Source organism: Alexandromys fortis, unplaced genomic scaffold (assembly GCF_014885135.2).
Source record: "Alexandromys fortis isolate MF-2015 unplaced genomic scaffold, M_Fortis_MF-2015_v1.1 scaffold_8_9099976_23576923, whole genome shotgun sequence".
Lineage (NCBI taxonomy): Eukaryota > Metazoa > Chordata > Mammalia > Rodentia > Cricetidae > Alexandromys > Alexandromys fortis.
The window spans coordinates 10709427-10728727 of record NW_026067899.1 but is presented as its reverse complement, the minus strand read 5'-3'; the positions used below and the strand labels follow the sequence as shown (position 1 = coordinate 10728727).

The 19301-nt window shown below is 45.9% G+C and overlaps 1 protein-coding gene across 1 annotated transcript in view; it reads right to left on the bottom strand.

Annotated features, from left to right (window-relative positions):
• Pla2r1 (phospholipase A2 receptor 1) overlaps nucleotides 1-14027 on the bottom strand; it is a 99613-nt gene extending 85586 nt beyond the window's left edge. Inside the window, exon 1 of the mRNA XM_050121978.1 lies at nucleotides 13784-14027. Coding sequence (XP_049977935.1) covers nucleotides 13784-13904 — 121 coding nt within the window. The 5' untranslated portion in view covers nucleotides 13905-14027. The remainder of the gene's footprint in view (nucleotides 1-13783) is intronic.
• Nucleotides 14028-19301: the final 5274 nt, after the last annotated feature.

Below are 19301 nucleotides of genomic sequence, written 5' to 3'. Positions count from 1 at the left end.
GAAGAAATAAAAGAAGAAATTAAAGACTTTCTAAAATCCAATGAAAATGTCCATATATACATACAACATAACCAGATTTATGGGATACAATGAAAGCAGTGTTAAGAAGAAAGTTCATAGCACTGTCTACATAAAGAAGCTGGAAGAATCCCACACTAGTGAGTTAACAGAACACCTGAAAACTCTAGAACAAAAAGAAGCAGGAGGACTAGATGGCAGGAAATAATCAAACTGAGAGCTGAAATCAACAAAATAGAAACAAAGAAAACAAAATAAAGAATCAATGAGACAAAGAGTTGGTTCTTCAAGAAAATCAACAAAATAGACAAACCTCTATCCAAACTAACCAAAAGGCAGAGAGAGAATATCCAAATAAATAAAATCAGAAATGAAAAGGGGGACATAACATCAGACATGGAGGAAATCCAGAGAATCATCAGGTCATATTTCAAAAAGCTGTACTCCACAAAATTGGAAAACTTAAAGGAAATGAACAATTTTCTGGATAAATATCACTTACAAAAATTAAATCAAGACCAGATATGCAAACTAAACAGACCTCTAACTGCTGCTGAAAAAATAGAAACAGTCATCAAAAGTCTCTAAGCCAAAAAGGGCCCAGGACCAGATGGCTTCAGCTCATAAATCTACAAGATTTTCAAAGAAGAACTAATACCAATACTCTTCAAATTGTTCCACATAATAGAAACAGAAGGAATATTGTCAAACTCTTTTTATGAGGCTACAATTACACTGATACCCAAACCATGCAAAGACATTTCTAAGAAAGAGAATTACAGACCAATTTCACTCATGAACACTGATGCATCCTCAATAAAATACTGGCAAACCAAATCCAAGAACACATCAGAAAAATCATCTACTATGATCAAGTCAGCTTCATCCCAGAGATGTAGGGATAGTTCAACATACGAAAATCTGTCAATGTAATCCACCATATAAACAAGCTGGAAAAAAAAAAAAAACCTATGATCATCTTATTAGAAGCTGAAAAAGTCTTTGACAAAATACAATATCCCTTCATGATTAAGGTCTTGGCAAGAGCAGTGATACAAAGAATATACCTAAACATAATAAAGGCAATATACAGCAAGCCAACAGCCAACAGCCAACATTAAATTAAATAGCCAGAAACTCAAAGAGATCCCACTGAAATCAGGAAGAAGAAAAGTTTGTCCACTTTCTCCATATCTATTCAATGTAGTACTTACAGTTTTATCTGGAGCAGTAAGACAACAAAAGGAGATCAAGGGGATTCAAATAAGAAAGGCAAGACAGAAAACCTCAGACAACAGACTTGTATGACAAGAACTTTAAATCTTTGAAGAAAGAAATTGAAGAAGATGCCTAAAAGTGGAAAGATCTCCCATGCTCTTGGGTAGGCAGAATTTAACATAGTAAAAATGGCAATCTTACCAAAAGCAATCTACAGATTCAATGCAATGCCCATCAAAATCCCCAGAAAAATTCTTCATAGACTTCGAAAGAACAATACTCAACTTTATATAGAAAAGCAAAAAACCCCAGGATAGCCAAAACAATCCTTTACAATAAAGGAACGTCTAGAGGCATCACAATCCCTGACTTCAAACTCTACTACAGAGCTACAGCCTGGTATTGGCATAAGAATAAACAGGAGGACCTATGGAACTGAATTGAAGACCTGGATATCAATCCACACAACTATGAACACCTGATTTTTGACAAAGAAGCAAAAAAAATATAAAATGGAAAAAAGAAAGCATATTCAACAAATGGTGCCGGCATAACTGGTTATCAACATGTAGAAGAATGAAAATAGATTCATATCTATCGCCATGCACAAAACTCAAGTCCAAATGGATCAAAGACCTCAACCCACCACATTGAACTTCATAGAAGAGAAAGTGGGAAGTACACTCGAACCCATTGGCAAAGGAGACCACTTCCTAAATATAACCCTAGTAGCACAGACACTGAGAGAAACAATTAATAAATTGGACCTCCTGAAACTGAGAAGCTTCTGGAAAGCAAAGACACAGTCAACAAGACAAAGTGGTAGCCTACAGAATGGGAAAAGTTCTTCACCAACTCCACTTCAGACAGAGATCTAATCTCCGAAACATACAAAGAACCCAAGAAACTGATCCTCAAAAGAACAAATAATCCAATAAAAAATGGGGTACAGACCTAAACAGAGAACTCTCAACAGATGAATCTGAAATGGCTGAAAGACACTTAAGGAAATGCCCGACATCCTTAGCCATCAGAAAAATGCAAATCAAAACAATCCTGAGATTCTATCTTACACCTGTAAGAATAGCCAAGATCGAAAACACTGATGACAACTCACGCTTCTCTAGTGTGCCCACCGATGTATTTTAAACTTTTCTTGATTTATAATTTTCTTTTTCCTATAAAACTAATAAATAGATAAACCAAAAACAAACAAACAAACAAAAGAACAAAGCTGGGAAACTGATGGAATTTGCCATAACCTAAATCTGTGTTCCCAGGTCATGGCCACTCAGAATAGCTCCAGAATAAACTGTCTCTTATTCCCTTTAAGACGAGAACTGTGGTTTTCACACCAACACGTACTTGTACTGGCTAAGATTTTTTGACTTCATGGATTCAAATGGCTAGCAGATGTCTCCCAACTCCTTGAGGTCGGAGTGATGGAGTAGGAGTTAGACTGTCTCCCTGATAGGCAGAGAGACAGGGAGAGGGACCAGGACTAGGTGCCAAAAAAGATGGCGAGCTCCCCAAATGGCTGGGCTTCTTCATCCTCTTGACCCGAGACAAAAGCTTGTCATTGTAAAACAGAGGCCTTTGGACTTTTTCCCTTGCTGCTATTGGATTGGCCCGACCAAGTTCAAAGCTGCGTGGGGGCGTGTTTACACAACAGCTGAGAACCTATCAGTCATCTTATCTCTCTTCAAACTGGCCAATCCTAAATTAGGGGAGGAAGACGCCCCTCTTCAACGACTTAAAAAAGCTCCAGCCTTCGAGGGGGAGCTGGACTTCAATTTCTGAGTTCCCTGTCTGCGTTGAGGAGGGTCTTTCTGTGTGTTCTCTCATCTATCAGTAAAGTCTTCCTTCACTGACTGATGGCTCTGCTTGAGGATATCTCAGCTGTAACCTCCTAACACAGCGGAGATTATTCCTGCCTTTTAGTTCTTTAACCATCAGAGAAAATGAACCCCATCAAGACCACTGCGCCATAGCAAGAGTTAAAGTACAATTGAATCCTTCTTGCGCCAACTGGAGACACCTGTAGGAAGTGTCTCTTGAGGGCCTTCTACTTCTACTTGTCTTTAGTGTCTCCTGGGTTAGACAGCTCTTCTCTTAGAAGCCGCTGCATGAAGATATAGCCAGGACAAGCTTTGAACTGCTAATTCTCTCAATGGCAAACACCACTTGCAACAACAAAACAGAGTTCTAAGGAAATCCCATGCTATGGTGGCATTTTAGGCACACAAAGGGCTCTCTAGTATTCAGCAGGTAATTCCATAAGGAAGTTAGTTGGCCTCTGTGCTGCTCTGTCTGGGGAGTGCAAGGAAAGTTCAAGTTCACAGTTCACACCAAGTGCAATGCTTAAGACAAACTACTAAGAAGTCATAGCTTGTGAACTGTGCCCAGTGTCAATCTCCTTTCTCAGTTCCCCAAGCTTGAGGTCTCTTTGACTCCATCTACCCAAACATCACCCACTGGCCCCAAATGCGGGCCTGCATCTTCTCCTTGAGTCAGTTTATTTTGTGTGTGTGTGTGTGTGTGTGTGTGTGTGTGTGTGTATGATCTATATGTGTGGTATATGCATGAGCACTTGTGTCTGAGGTATTAATGGAGGCCAAAGAAGTTGGGTGCCCTGCTTTGTCATTCTCAACTATATCCCTTTGAGATGGGGTCTCTGGTTGACCTAGAGCTATGTTGGAAGCCAACAAGCCCCATAGATCCTTCTGTTTCTGCCCACTCTACTTCCCCAGTGCTGGAGTTACAAGAACACGTGCAACTACACCTGCTTTCTTTCATGCGGGGATTTGAATCCCAGTCCCTTATGTTTGCACTTCATACCTGTTAACCCATCCCCCAGCCTCTCTGACACTACCTTTGTTTGAGCACAGAAGGGTGTGGAGGTAAATGGGAAAGGTATGACCCTGTAACTAGTCTGGAGGCGGACATCTTCTCTCTGGAGATGTATTATCGCTGTATCAGCTTCCAGTATTTGGGTTTGTCTGCGTCCTGGTGAGCGCAGGGATTCAGACCCAGCCTCATGCTTATGATTCTGTAGCAGGAAGGGGTTTGTAAGCTGTTGAACCAAACTCCACGTAGCTTTGAGGTAGAGAAGTTCTCTTCCATATGACTTTGGAATCCAGAAGTGAGGATCTGCACCTGCTCACAGCCAGGGCCCTGGCTGGTTCTCCACAGAACGGATGCGGATACCCAAGAGAAGGCAAGGGAGCAGGTCTTCGCCACGCCTCTCTGCACATAAGTGCACAGTTCATCTCAAATTGCCTGAGTGTTATGTACACTTTTAACAGCCCTTGGGGTCCTGTCAACTGCCTTTTATTAATCAACTAACAAGTTATTTAAGTGCAGAAAGCAAACAAATAAAACAAAACAGAAACCTCAAGCCAAAACACTCCTCTCTCAGCTCCTCCTCCCTTAGTGCTTTCCTCCTTCCCTGCCCTAGCATCGTCCTTGATTCCAAGGTGTCTTTATTCTCCAGCTGCTTGTAAACCTGAATAATCACCACCTCCCCAGGTCCACAGGTCCCCTCCTGCTAAATCTTTTTACTGTTCTTGTCCCCTTTCTCTCTAATCTCCCCAAATCACCAGTCCAGGTCCCGGGAGGCACACAATGCCCTTTGTCACAATTGGGGAAACCAAACCCCAGCTTAATCAGCTCCACTGGGTACACTCTGTGAGGCTTCAAATTGCCTGTTATCAACCCCTGCAGGTGCGGTAACCATTCAGGCTGCTTTTGACAGTCTCAGCCAGCCTGGACCATTCTCCCTCCTCTCTCCAAGCCCCCAGCCAGGCTCTTCGTCATAATTCCATATCTTACAAATAAGATTTCAAGCTGAGCCAGGAACATGTTTCTTCCCTTCCGTTTTCAACCTATTCCTGCGTCATCTTGCCATCATCTAAAAGGAGAGTATCCAGCAGACATCGCTGGGGTAAAAAAAATCGTTATTCACCACGGCTCTGTTATCTTCTTACAGCCTGTGTTGAAACTACACGTCTTAGTCACCGGGGAGCATGCTTACAAGGACAAGTTACAGCAGGACACGGTAGGATCGTTAAACTTCCTGCCCAAATGCTTCAATATTAAAGCCCTGTTAAACAGAAAACAGCGCCACCGTCAACCAAGAAGAGAGAGAGAGAGAGAGAGAGAGAGAGAGAGAGAGAGAGAGAGAGGACTCGGGAAATGCAAACGACCTCTCTAAAGGCAGAAGAGTTTACACTGACCTGACTAACATACCTTTAGAATGTGCCTGCTTCAAATTAATGTAAACTTGAGTAGGTGTTTAGAAGGCAAATAAAAATGTAATGTGGAGGGGATTTGTTTGTATCTGTATTAGTTGCCACAAACTCTTTCGTCAAAAGTCACATCCTTATATCCTAAAGTCCAGGATGAATGGAAGCCCCTGGCCCTGTCTTGGACTCCAACTCCCAGCCTGCCAAGCGGCTACCCCTCCCAGGGGAGGGTCAGGACCATTCCACCAGGCTGTTTATGCTTGTGCTGGAAAGAAGAACACATGGGTTTTTGGGTTTGCGTGGATGCCCATCTGTCTCTCTTTCCCTTGCCATGCTCTCCTGGCCACCCGAGAGTGCAACATTTATTAAACATGGGCATTTTCATTTGGCTTATCTGGTTTGATTGGATTTCTTTGTGCCATCTTAGAAAATATTCTTAACACGAACAGAGTGGCGTCGACACCAGAAATGTATTTTCTCCTGATTCTGGAGGCTGAAGGGTGAGGTCAAGCAGGGCAGGGTTGGGTCGTCCTGGGGCTGGGAGGGAAGGAAGCCCTGTCATTGCAGTGGATCTGCTATGTCTTCACGAGTTTCTTCAGCTCTCTGTTTTCTCTGAATTCCCCTTACCAGGAGTACACCACTGCATAAGGTTAGGGCCATGCTAACTAACTCACTCGAACTTGTTTCCCTTTGAAAAAACTTTTTTTTTTTTCCTGAATAAGCTCTCATTCTGAGGTGCTGGGGGCTTAGGACTCTACCATATGATTGGGGGCTGAGGGCACAATTCAAACGGTGATAGTCTCCATCTGTGATAGTTTGAATAAAAATATGTCCTCCATAGACTCAGGTACACGGAACCCTGGGTGACACTGTTGCCAGGCGCTGTGGCCTTGCTGGAGGAGACGTGCCATTGGGCAAGGGATTTGAGAATGCGTTGCTTTGTCCCACTTCCAGTTTGCTATCTCGTCTTCGCGTCTGAAGCTGAAGATGTGATCTCTCAGCTTCCTGCTCTGGCCTTCTGCTGCCAAACCGCCCTTGTCATTGAAACCAAATGAACTCTGTTTTCCTTACGTTACCTTTGGCTGTAGTGTTCTACCAGCAGCAGAAGGGCAGCTAATACACCATCTTCCTTATTAGATCATTTGCAGACTCCCATGCAAAACAAGAACAAGCATCCCTGGCTAAGAACAGAGAAATAGCTCTCCTTCCCACAGGCCCACAAGGATTACACCTTATCCCTTAATGCTCCTTGACACACATTTAGTATCTAGATCGGACATAGGTGACCAGCTCCCACTTAGTCTTCTTACGGTATGTGATGAAGCTGCTGGCCAGCGAGCAGTTCACGCTCAGGCCCCGGACTGTGTGTTTGCCATTCCAAGTGGAAAATAGCAGTCATTGTAGGCATGTCCCAGGGAGGAAGTAGTCAAGAGCCCACCCCAGAGAAGAAAAGCCAGGTGGATTGAATCCTGATCCTCTGGCTTGTTCTCCCCTGTCCATCACACTCACATAAGGCACATAAATAAACTCAAAGATAAAATTGATTAAGACCTCCGAACTACAGAGCATTAAACTGTATGCTGGAGGCCCTTCTGAGCTTGGGATTCCAAGAAACTACATTGAGTACATGCCCATGAATCCTTCCCCAGTCATCTTTGAGCTAAGTCAGTGCTGTGGAGAAAAGACTGGCAGGCTACAGAACACACGCTTGAGACTAAAAAAAGACTAGGCCTTGGATTCCCCATCTGCAAAATAAGGTTCAACCTAGCATCATAGGTTCCTCATGGGGGATACCCTTGGTCATCCGGAACACTTTGGAAACATCAATACAAGTGAAAACAAATCTTAATTTTGGATGTCAGGACGGTGAAAAACAAAAAACAATGTTCATAGTTACATAATCTCTTTGAATTTCCTGTTTATTTTCATCCTTGCAAATTTTTCAACAACAGTGATGACCTATTCCTTTGGAAAAACACTAGTCTGGGAAGTAACATAAATTAAAAAGTCATGTGACCACTCACGAAAGCAGAAAGTGAACAGAGGCTCATTTTTTTTGAGTGGCTTTACGTCATAGAGCTACTATAGGCAATCTAGTATTTATTGGGTGCTCTTTGGTTTGTTTCTTCCAAATTATAATTTAACATATATATATAATATAAATTATAATATTTCTTTTCATTTCAATAAGTTCAAGCCATGACTTATGCTCTCAGCTATATGCCAGCTCTTTTTCCCCTAAAAAGCTTTCTCAAGGAGAGTTTTTGAAGGCATAAGGAAGGAACGGTCCACAGATGTCTCAAATCTGTTCCTTTGATGGTTGGGGCTGAGTTCAAAAGGACATAGCACAACCTCAGTGCTGCTTCAGGACACCCAACATAAATATGGGAATTGTCAGGTCAAAGAAGACTCCCCATGAGTCCAGTTGTCCACTCCCCTTTCTAATCATTGGCCTGGAACCTGCATGGGTGGCACCTAATGCTATGACAATGAACAATGGGAAACAAGATTCCAAACAATAATGAAGAGCTAAAAGGACAAGGCAAACTGGAAATCTATGTTACTGTGCGAAATCAGTGAGTGAGGTAAAGAGCCAAGCACAGGAGGCCTGACAAGCTACAGATGAAGAGAGAGATGCTGAAGATGCTGGGCAGAGATGAGAGAAATGAGGTCCAGGAGGTTGGAGTGATATGTGGCCAGGGAAGGCAGTCTGTCTGGTCATGCTTTTGTTTAAACTCCCAATCTCCAGGTTAGGAGAATGGCGTTTTGCCTAAGAACACAGGAGTTTGCTAGGATGGTGTACAAATCAGCAGGTTTGCACATTTTTGCTTTACAAAAATATTCACTTGTGAATGTGGGATTTGAAAGCAAGGAGCTGCAGACAGTACGAAGACCCGCTGACCACCCTAGGGCTAAAATGACTTTCATGCTCCAGAAATTTTCATGCTCCAGAGTAGGAGAAAGACTGGACTAGGCCATGGGGTCGCAGAGACACATCCAACACTTTGAATCAACGTATGCTTCCTCCCTGCTCTCTACGTTCTAGAGATGCAAGCTGCTTAACCTAGCGTCCCCCATAGACAGGTATAGATTGCTGTGGCCTGCCCCGGTGTCATGAGATTCAAAGTGATGCATAGAAACAGGCACAGAGTCCTCTCCAGGGTGGGAAACTCAAGAGGGCATTTCCATGGGTATCAGAAACGGTGCTAAGGGAGAACATCATAGTCACAACTCTTTCCCACTACCGCCTCCAGGATGTGGCGCTCAGCCTCCTCTCCCGAAAGCCCTCCCAGGTGGCCGTCTCTCTTCTCTTCCTCTACTGGACCCTACTGCCCTGAACCACTTTCCCCACATGCACCATGACTCTGACGGCAGCAGGCTCCTCTCTGTTCCCTTCATCGGAAAATCTTTAGCTTCCACACAGATACAGCAATTCTCTAGCTCAGTGCTTTGCCTACTGGTGGCTGTGCCTTCTAGCGTAGGAATGAATTTAGTGCCATAATCATCATGACAGATTCAACGCAATGGTATAGAGTAGAACAACAGTATGATCTATTGGGCAAGGGCATCTTTCAGATGAAACATCCAGATATATACCGTACATTATAGTATGAAATAGGTCGTGAACACTACACTCTTGACTTTGGCTCTAGTATTACTCTGGCCAATTGGTTTCTCGACTTCTGCTTCAAATCTCTTTTCTCACTTACTGTTCAATTTCATGACGACTCCCACAACCACATCTTCCCAGGAAGCTGTGGGAGCTACACATATTTGGCGCCTGTACCCAGAATGGATACATTTCCCAAATGGGACTTTCCGTGTCTGCTACCCCACCCCCTTCATGAACGTCTCCAACCTCCTTTCACTTACTCATTTTTAAATAAAAAAGTAACCAAAGTAAATAAATATATACATATACATGCATATGTATATGTACATATTATATATACATATATATTAAAAATTCACACTAGATGCTCCTTGTTAGAACTGACTTAGCTCAACCTTAACTTTCCAGATGATGTCTTTGCTGGGCTACAGGGGGGTGCTTCATTCCAGTGGCCAGTATTCTTGGGTTTCCATACGATTCTGGGACACTAACAATGAGCCTCACCTTTAGCCTCAGCGACCTTAACAGGCCTTTCTCTTTACAAATGTAAGAGCCTCAGCAGGAGCTGTCAACTCACTGAACTTTGACAGTGGCTGATGCAGTGTTCTGGGGCTTTCCCATAAAACACGGCACAATACCGTATCTCCCTTTCTTCGCGTGCCGACCCCCTACTTATCCCTCAGGAAGACAGGAGCCCTTTGGCGGGCTGCTGCTCCTCAGCCAGTCCCTGCCCTGCATTCCCTCCGCTCTCCTCAGGGTTTGCTGTTCTGCCGCCCATTGCTCTTTTCCCGGTTGTTTGTGTTTCTGTGTCTGTTTCTGGCTTCTTGCCTTCTTGGAGACAGTGTCTATCCCTTCTGGCTTTATTTCCCCAATACGGGGGCGTGGAGCTGCTGCTGCTGCTGCTAGCTCTGAGCTCACATCTGCTAACCTGGTGCTTGTTCATCTGCAGACAAGACCTACGCACCAACAGATGGTGTTTCTGGAAGACCAGAAACACTCAAGAATCAATGTCTCAGGAATGAAAATCAACGGGGGGTGTGGGCTGACGATAACAACAACAACAACACACACACACACACACACACACGCACGCACGCACACACGCGCGCACACACGCGCGCACATGGATGGACATGTGTTAGTGGAAAATGCCACAGCTTTCTGTCCCTGTGTGGGCCCACTGAGACTTCTACGTGGGTCTTCTCACTGTGGAATTGAACCTCAGTTGCCCATAGTGGGTTTCTTCCCTTCCCTGCTCATTTCCTCTCTCCCTTACCATGCTTCCTAGAACTGCCCCCCAAATAGACAATCTGCACTGCAAGAAATGCACATCTCAGGGATTGCTTTCTGAGGAGCCCAAAACTGCACAGGGAAAGAGCACACACCATTTATCAGACAGAAACCAGGGAGGCCTTCAGCCATTGCTCACACCTCCTCCTGTCACCCACCTTGTTTCACTGTCTTTGCTTTAGACAGGGCTCAAGGTCAAGGTAATGACCTCAGGGTTGCCATATCCTCATTTTTCTTGGCACTAATTGTTCAGAAGACGCGCCCTTGCCTGATGGATTTGTGCATCTGGGGAGCTGGTACCACGGAGGAAATTCTCTCACTCTGCTCTGATCAGAACCATTTCACAGCTATGGCTTTTAACTTTCAGCATAGATTCAAAATGTATTCATGCCCACTTGGCTGATTTCCTTTAGCAAAGACTTTGCCTGTCCTTCCTCGGGATGCTCGGCTCCCTCTTTATTCCCCCTTTGCCCTCCCAGCATAGTAGGTGAGAGGTCAACTTGACAACTCAACACAGCCTAGAATCACCTGGAAAAGGAGTGTCTGTTGAGTTTGTTATGTTAGTCTGTGGGCAAATCCATGAGGCATTTTCTTGATTGATAATTAATGAAGGAGGGCCCAGGCCATAAGGGGATGTATCATTTCCTGGGCAGGTGGTCCTGGGCCATATGAGGATAGCTAGGCATGAGTGTGAGCCCCAGTCAGCCAGAGATCTAGCTAGTAGTGTTCCCCCATGGTTCATGCTTTGAAGTCCTGCCTTGACTTCCCCCAATGATAGATTGAGACCTGTGTGTAAATCCTTTCCTTCCCAAGTTGCTTTTGGTCAGAAGGTTCCTTCACAGCAAGAGAAAACTAACCAGAACAGCGCTGTTATCAAATTTCAGCACATGGTAGGGCTCAGTGAGGGAACGTCAACCACAAAAGGCCCTTTGGTTTAGTCAAGATGGAAGGGGAGGGCAGGATCTGCCAAGTGCAGTTCTGAGAACAGGAAATGATGGATGTAGGATGGCTGAACTTCCAGAACAGCCTGGACCACCCAGGGGAAGAACGTGCCGTGATGATCCTACAACTAAAGGAGGACACACACCATTTTGGGACTCTATGTTTTACAAAGGAGGAAACTGAGGTACAGGTATCATACACAGGGTTTGAATTCAGTCTGGAATCTGAATCTTGATGAACTCTACTGCCATACGACACACTGACTGATTTTTGATTGAGAAGTCAGCACAGCAGAGTACCATTTGCCTCTCGGGGCTGGTATGTGCTTGGAATGCACAGAACACTAGCGAGTGTGTAACCTGTTATGTACAGCTGCTGTAAGGCCACTCTTAATGAGTATGGAACTAAAACGATTTGTGTTTTCATCTGCTAGATGGATGCCAATCATGGCTAAAGGCAAGTCAACATGTAGCTGAAGCAAGGAGAAAGGGAGGCGTTCCAAAACATGTTTGGTTAAGTACATTGCAGCTGTTCCTTGGCTCCCGCACTTGAGTACAAATTTCAGCTGTGCTGGCTAGTTTTATGTCAACTTGACACAAGCTAGAGTCATTTGTGCAGAGGTATTCTCAGCTAGAAAAGCAGGCCACAGGCAGGCACCACAGGCTTGCCCCCAGGCAAATCTGTGGAGAGCCCAGGTTACTGCTGGTGGTGCCTCCCTCACCTGGGCTGAGCAAGCAACAGGGAGCAATCCAGTAAGCAGCACTCTTTCGTGGCCTGTGCATCAGCTCCTATTTCCAGGATCCTCCCTTGCTTGAGCTCTTGCCCTAACTTTCTTCCATGATGGACTGTTATCTGTGAGGTGAAATAAGCCCTTTCTTCCCCATGTTGCATTTTCTCATGATGGTTAGCCCAACAATAGAAACCCCAAGATAGAAGTAGACATTCTTTCAGGTTTCCTCCAGAATACTGATATTTTGTCCTTCCTTCTTTGCTAATAAAAACTTGATTCACATCTGCCTACAATTCACTTGCAATTCTGCTGGTGCAGGTGATAGGTTCTGGAAGGGAGCCCGGATGGCAGTTCGTGCAGAGTGCCTGTACCTGTAGCACACCCACTGCAGTGCCCGCACTGGGACAATCTTTCTGCCCATGACATTGAACTTCAGGTTTGCAGGCTGCTCCTAGAAAGTATGCCCTTGTCATTAGCCACTTTCTCAGGCCAGGATTTGGGTCTGCCAAATATAGAAAGGATTTAGCTCACGGTGGGTGCTGACTCTGACCGGAGGATCCCCAGATAGGCCGCTTGTGGCTCGTTCCCAGCTTGTCTCTCTCACAAGCTGCTGCCTACCACCTAAGCCCAAGATTCGGATGCTAAGATGCAAGGCAGCCAACTGCAGGGTATGTGTGTGTTGTGCATGCATGCTGAGAGGGAGTTTGACTCAGCTGAACAATGTTTTAAGAGCTTTTCCAACTTGGGGCTGCGGAAGTGTTGGTGTGATTTAGTCATGGTGGGCAGAAAGCCCCTAGAGAGTGCTAGGAAGTACAACCCAGAAAAAAAAATTCTCTTTTGAAAAAGAAATGTATGTATATATTGAAAGGAAAATAAAAGAGCAGAGATCTGGATTACATCTTGCTTTATGCCTCTATTCCAAATGTATTCCTAGGGCAGAGGGGGTGGGAGCTGCCAGGAGGCTCCATCTGGTTTAAGGTCACAGTCATACCTTCTGGGACACACCTTCCACGTCTCAGGGATTGGTTCCTGAGCTGGTCCCTGAAGGCATTGATCTTTCCTTGGGTTTCCCTCCACGTTCACTGGCAAGTCCTACTGTCTGTGGTTGGTGCTCAAACTTAGGCTGAATTTATCAGTTTGTGCACGTGTTTTGGGCTGTATAACTTAATTTTCAGTGGTCCCATGAATATTATAGATCCATTGTTCAGCCTAGAGAAACCGAGGAGCAGAAGGTAGTTTGTGTCTGTTTGTACAAGTCTCAAGGCGGCCGAATCCGCTGAGAGATGGACCGCGGTACCCCGCCTCCCCAAGGGGCGGAGCAGACAGGCCTGTTTGGGGGTCATCTGTCGCACACACGGTGTCGTACAACGGTGAACCAAATACTCGCTTTGGTAGGGAAAGAAATTTAGACAGCTCTTCGTCAGCTTTATCTAAAAGGTGACCTTCCTGAATAACTCTGGTAAAGCTTGCTTTTTGAAGCTATTCCCCCCACCCTTCTAAATCCCGCGTGACTCGCTCGCCCAGAGGTCCTGCCTCTCGCCGCGCCCTAATTCGGAGGCCAATAGGAGTGCCGAAGGGACAATACGGACCGGGTCTGTCCCTTCTGCCCCGGGACAGTACACTAGCGACCACAGTACAAACTTGTACGTCTTGCTCAACCCGTATCCGTTTCCCGCCCCTGACTCCCGAGTGCCAGTTTGCCCCAACTCCAGCGCTGGGGACACTCACCTAGCCACTCGAGGGCCGGTTCCGGGGTGAGAGTTAAATCCTGGGCGCTGCCCGGGTGAGCCCCCAGCAACAGCAGCTGCTGCATCCAGAGAAGCTGCAGCATTGCTAACCATTGCACCATCAGGCACTCTAGGTGGCCACGATCGTGTCCCCTGCACTGGACTTCGGTGCAGGAGGCAAGAGCAGCCTCCACCCTTCTTGAGGACTACGCCACCTAGGAGCCCTGGAGATGAACTCGCCTCCCTTGTCGCCACTGTAGGAATACTTTTGGCTCTGGGCGTGGAGACACAAATAGCCGAGTTTTCCCCGCCCTGCACACGGGGCCTTGGGGAGGGAGGAGGAAGAGGGACCTGGCCCCAGCAGTCCCAAACACTCCTGCCTTTGGGGTTCGAAGAAGGCAGGGCTGAGGAGGTCCCGTGGTTGCCCTTCCTGCTCCTTCAGTACCTAACCTTCTCTCACTCGGGGTTTGCTTCCCCCCCCCCCCCCCCCGCCCCACCTCGGAGGGTGAGAGAGCTGATCCTCTCCGGGAGAAGAAACCTACCAAGTGGATTTGCAAGAGGGTTTGGCGGGCCGCAGATGAGTAAAAAGGGCTGTCTGATGAACTCAAGCCTGGGACGTCCCTGAACACAGGAAACACCTAGGGGGTTTCTGGTCTCCAACACCCTAGTCTCCAACATCGCCCCAGAGTAACTAGAAGGAGCCTCCACTATCCAGCTTTATTCTGGCTTAAAATAACCCTAGGCTTCTGTTTCTTTAGATCATCTTTCTAATAAAATATCCCTGTGTAGAGTTGAGAAACCCAGCCAGAGAGGTGATTGACTGGATCTCCCTTACTCTTTAACTCAACTAAACTTTTTCCCTAGATGAGTAGAGACAAAACAACAACAAACAGATACAAGACACCAAGTCCCCAAACCCTGACCAGAGGCAGTCTTTCTAACTGCCCCCCTTCCCCCTTAGATAACCAGCCTTAACTGCACTGGAAGCATTCAGCTCACAAGGGAGCAGGTTTAACAAGACCCACCCTAAGCAAGACCTTGGAATTAGAGGACAGCAAGAGGGAACCTGGTGGGGAAAGGGGAACAGGTGATATGATCTTGGAGGACCTGTATGTCTTACGTGTTTTGTCGATTGCAAAACTTACAAGTACAGGTAGCACAATGCCTGACTCGGTAAACATGCCTCTGCCTGGAACTGATAGCCAGGAGTGAAGGCCAGAGTGAGATAGGGGCTCAGCCTTACAGGAGTCTGGACAGCTCTTGGGTGAAGGGTGAAATAAGCCTGGAACTCTGGGAACTAGCGAGGTCTGTGCACTTCTGCCCTGGTGAGAGCCTAAGGCTGGAGGCATCAGGTGTGTGGCTTAAGGAAAGGTGTACTGTCTGGTTGTCCTCTGGGAAGAAAACTGAAGGAGTAAGAGGCAACTGGAGAACAGAAGGAGAGATGTCCCGGCGTGTACCTCCAATCCATAGCGAGTCAGTGTATGCAGAAGTCAGTATCTATGCCTGAAAATATGTGAGAAAAGAAAAAGGCACATTGTGAGCCCAGCAGACCACACAGTCTGCAGCCAGCAACAGTGACTTTCTCTCCATTGACCTCAGAAGCACATTACTGTGGGACTATTGCCTATAGTGGGAAGATTAAGTTGCCTGGCATCCATCGTGGCAGGCAGGTGCAATCCAGGTGGCCTAGTTAGGTAACAGGGTTGGTTACAGATGTTAATCTCTGGAGAGAAGCAGGGCAGTGGGAATAAAGGGGGAGAGAGACAGGAGGATGTGGAGTGGGCTCTGTAGGTCACCCCATGCATGGGTGACGGGTGGTGGGATGGTGGGAAGAAGCTGCGGGCTGGGACAGGAAGTTGTAAGAGACAAAGGTTAGAAGGAAGAGCTTATACAGAGGTTGTCTGCCCGGGCTAGAACAAAGGACAGCCACGGGGCACCCTAGGAAGTAGGGCAACCCTAGGAAGTTAGGTCTTCTTCTTGCTGGGATCTCAATTTTAGCCACTGTATAATGAGGCCGGGGAGCCTTTTCTGATCCATGCGGAGAATATTCTAAAGCGGCAGAGCTCTGACGAGGAGGAGGGGAAGGGAAGGGAAACAAGACATATTTCATCCTCAGAGCAATTAAAGTAATGAAGAGAGGTGAGGACAGCTTCCTGGCCTGTGACACCACATATCCTCTTTGCCATTATAGACTCAAGAACAGCTACCGTTTTTATCATGTCTTCCCAGAATGTTATTATGGCTTAGAGGCAGAGATCCATGGTGGAATTTTTAGTCCTTGAGGAAGGAATGATTCTGCTTATTCTGGACTTCCATTTCAGGTTGGTTTGTTGTTGCTGTTGTTGTTTTCTGGAACAGGTTTTCTCTGTAGCTTTGGAACCTATCCTGGAACTAGCTCCTGAAGACCAGGCTGCCCTCGAACTCACAGAGATCCGCCTGCTTCTGCTTCCCGAGTGTTGGGATTAAAGGCGTGCTCCACCATTACTTCCTGCCAGCACTGTGACTAGCTTTCCCCAAACCTTTGTCTGTAGAATGGGGAGAAAAACATCTCGTTGTGGGGTCACGTTCAGAACGTATTAAATGAGCTAATGGAAGCGAAGTGCGTAGCACAGTCTAACCTGTTGTGAGTGAATACCCATCCCTGGTGAAATTACCTGGTGCGAGTAAGAAGGAAACACGCAACAAACCCGCTTAGGAGTTTATTAGAGCGGGCATGTCTGGGGAATCGGTGTGCAGAGAAAGAGAGTAAGAAAGCAAGTCCAGTTTTTTAAAAGCTGCCTAGCGCATGCGCACAGGGGGTTGACGTGACTACGTCATATGCAGATAACACAGATGATGGGCTCATGCATGTGCACTAATTGAATGGATGTGCAGAGGGGCTTAACTGAGTCATCGTGGACGTAACCACGCATGCACGCATGTGGGTCACGCGGGGGCCCTTTAACATTCAGGCATCTCCATGCTGAGGGCCCGTCTGCACGTGCATGGCTCCTTATGTGGCTGAAATCATTACACTTAGGAGCTGCGACTGTGTGGGGAGGAAACAGCCAGAGGAGCAGACTCAAACTCAGAACAAGACTACAGAACGGTGGGTCATTGGGGAGGTCTCTTGCCCCCTCTATTAGCATCCTGGCACCCCACTATACACCCCCTTTATAATAATAAGAATGCACCCTGCAGCCCAAGACCTTACCTGCCCATAGGATGTATACACACACCACTTTGAACAATGGGATAGGTTTCTCCTCCTCTTAACAACAAACTTAGAACAATTTGGTTGCACAGTCCTCCAGACCATACGGGACCAAACCGGATTTGAGTTCACGTGCAATAAGCCAAAACTGTCTTCAAGTTGAGCTTTTAGGGAGACTCTCCTATTTACCGTTTTATGACTGTGCACACTTGGGTGTGCATATGATTAAAATAAGATGGATTATGGGAAGGAACATGCACATTGAAAAAATGTCTATGTCAACCAGTCTTGCACTGAAACTAGAGAGCCACTCAAACCACATTCCTTAGTAAGATATGAGTCTGGATCCATTCAATTAGTCACCAGTCTGACTCGATAATTTTAGTATAATGGAGGCTTTTTATTATTATTTTTTTTTTATCAAAACAAAACAACAACAAAAAACCTGGACAGGACCCAATCAAAGAGTTCTCTAGGTAAGGCCATGACTATTGTTAATCCAAGGAATTCAAAGGCAAAAATCACAAAGTTACAATTTTGGGGAGCCGGGTTAACTCATGCCCTGTTTAGGTGCAGGCAAAGCTTGGTTTTGTGACAGATGTCCAGCAAATGTCTCCGCCATCCAAACAAACAAGGGGTTCATACAAAGGCAGCACTTTACAGTTAGCGTGTGAGTCTTGTGACCCCATTTCCTTGTAAGAATAGCTGAGGCAGTGAAAGATGTTACAACCATCAGCAGTTTTTAAGAATAGCTCAACTGCGCCGGAAGTCGTCCATCTTGGGCAAGTTAGCTGCCAGGGTACTTTTAAGATAGCAGCAGCTTCCTCACGGCTTGCGAGTTAAAAACAACTTTGTTTTTACAAGACTTTCCAACACAGTGAATTATCCTCTAAGCATAATGCTCACCATCCCAGTAACCAGCTCCTCATTCTTTTTAGATGCCATGAAAAGACACGCTGTGTAGTAACTCGGGCCCTGGAGTCTTCGCTGTGTGGCTTGCTATCAGTCCCTGTACTGTATTTCTTTCCGATATGTTCCATTGCTTTGCTCTGAACAAAAGCTTCCTTACCACTTTCCAATCTGTGTGGGTTTTTCTTTCATTCTTGAGTGAGGCCAAGAGCCTGGAAACACCAGGCTTAGGCCCCAGCCACCATTGACATTGTCAAAGAAGGGATCAAAAGAAAGGAGGAAAGAAAGAAAGGAGAGAGAGGGAGAAAGTGTGGGGTCAGGGGAGAAGGAGGGAAGGAGGACAAGAAGGGGAGAAAGGATGAATTTAAAAGGACTATAGTATTTGAAGTCATTAGAAACTTGATCAAACTGGTTGGGACCCGAAGTGTGTGGATGAAAATGCTTAAGAAAATGTATATGTTTAAAGCTCACTTAAAGAATGAGCTGTTACGCCCAGTCCGTGGGGACCCCAAAAGACTACCAGGGAGACCAACTCACTGAAATGCAAAAGCAAGGTTTATTGTGTGCATGTTTTCAAGCCGTCAGGGACCTCGTCATCGCAGCAGCGAGAGGAGGTACCCCACCCTTCTAGACAGCATTATTTAAAGGCAAAAATCAGAAAAGTTACATAAGCAGAGTGTGGGGTGATGGGTTCAATCCTGATTGGCTCGCATCTAGGGACTTCTCAGAAATTTTATTTTCGAAACTTGCATGTTGCTTGTCAAGTTTTCTTATGGCTGACCTTCGGGTGGGTCATTCTATAGTTATTTGTACTTTCCAGATGGCTTCCCTGTTACTTTTGCCCCTACTCATTTCTGAGGACTGGAATGTTTTATGGGAAATAGCTTACGCAAGACCCAAGATGAAGGCAGAGAACAAAATGGAGCAACTTTGGGTCTTCATTCCCCCTTGTTCTAGTAACTATAGTGAACCCAATCATGGTTCCTAACAGTTAACTCATGAGTATCTTCAGTCCTGAGGGGACTGTAGATTTGTGATCTCTGGACCATAAGTTGTATTGTACCCAACCTGAATTTTACTAGCCGGTTAAGAATGCAAGCCCCAAAAGTCAGTTACAAAAGCAGAATTACCAGCTGTCCCAATAGAGCAGAGATGAGAGTGGTCAACCAAGGGGAACTAGTAAATCAGGTTTCAAACCAACCCTGGCTGGCCCCGCCCTCTCTTTTCCACTTTGCCAGTCCTTCTCTAACTTGAGCCATGTTGTCTTTGATTATTCTTGAGTGATCAGTGAAGAAACAACATTCTTCCCCCAGTGCTGCACAGAGCCCACCCTGCTGTAGGAAGAGAAGATCTAATCCCTTCCTGTTCTGCAGTACTACCTCCGCCAGGGAGGATAAGGACTCCTCTAGGTAGGGAG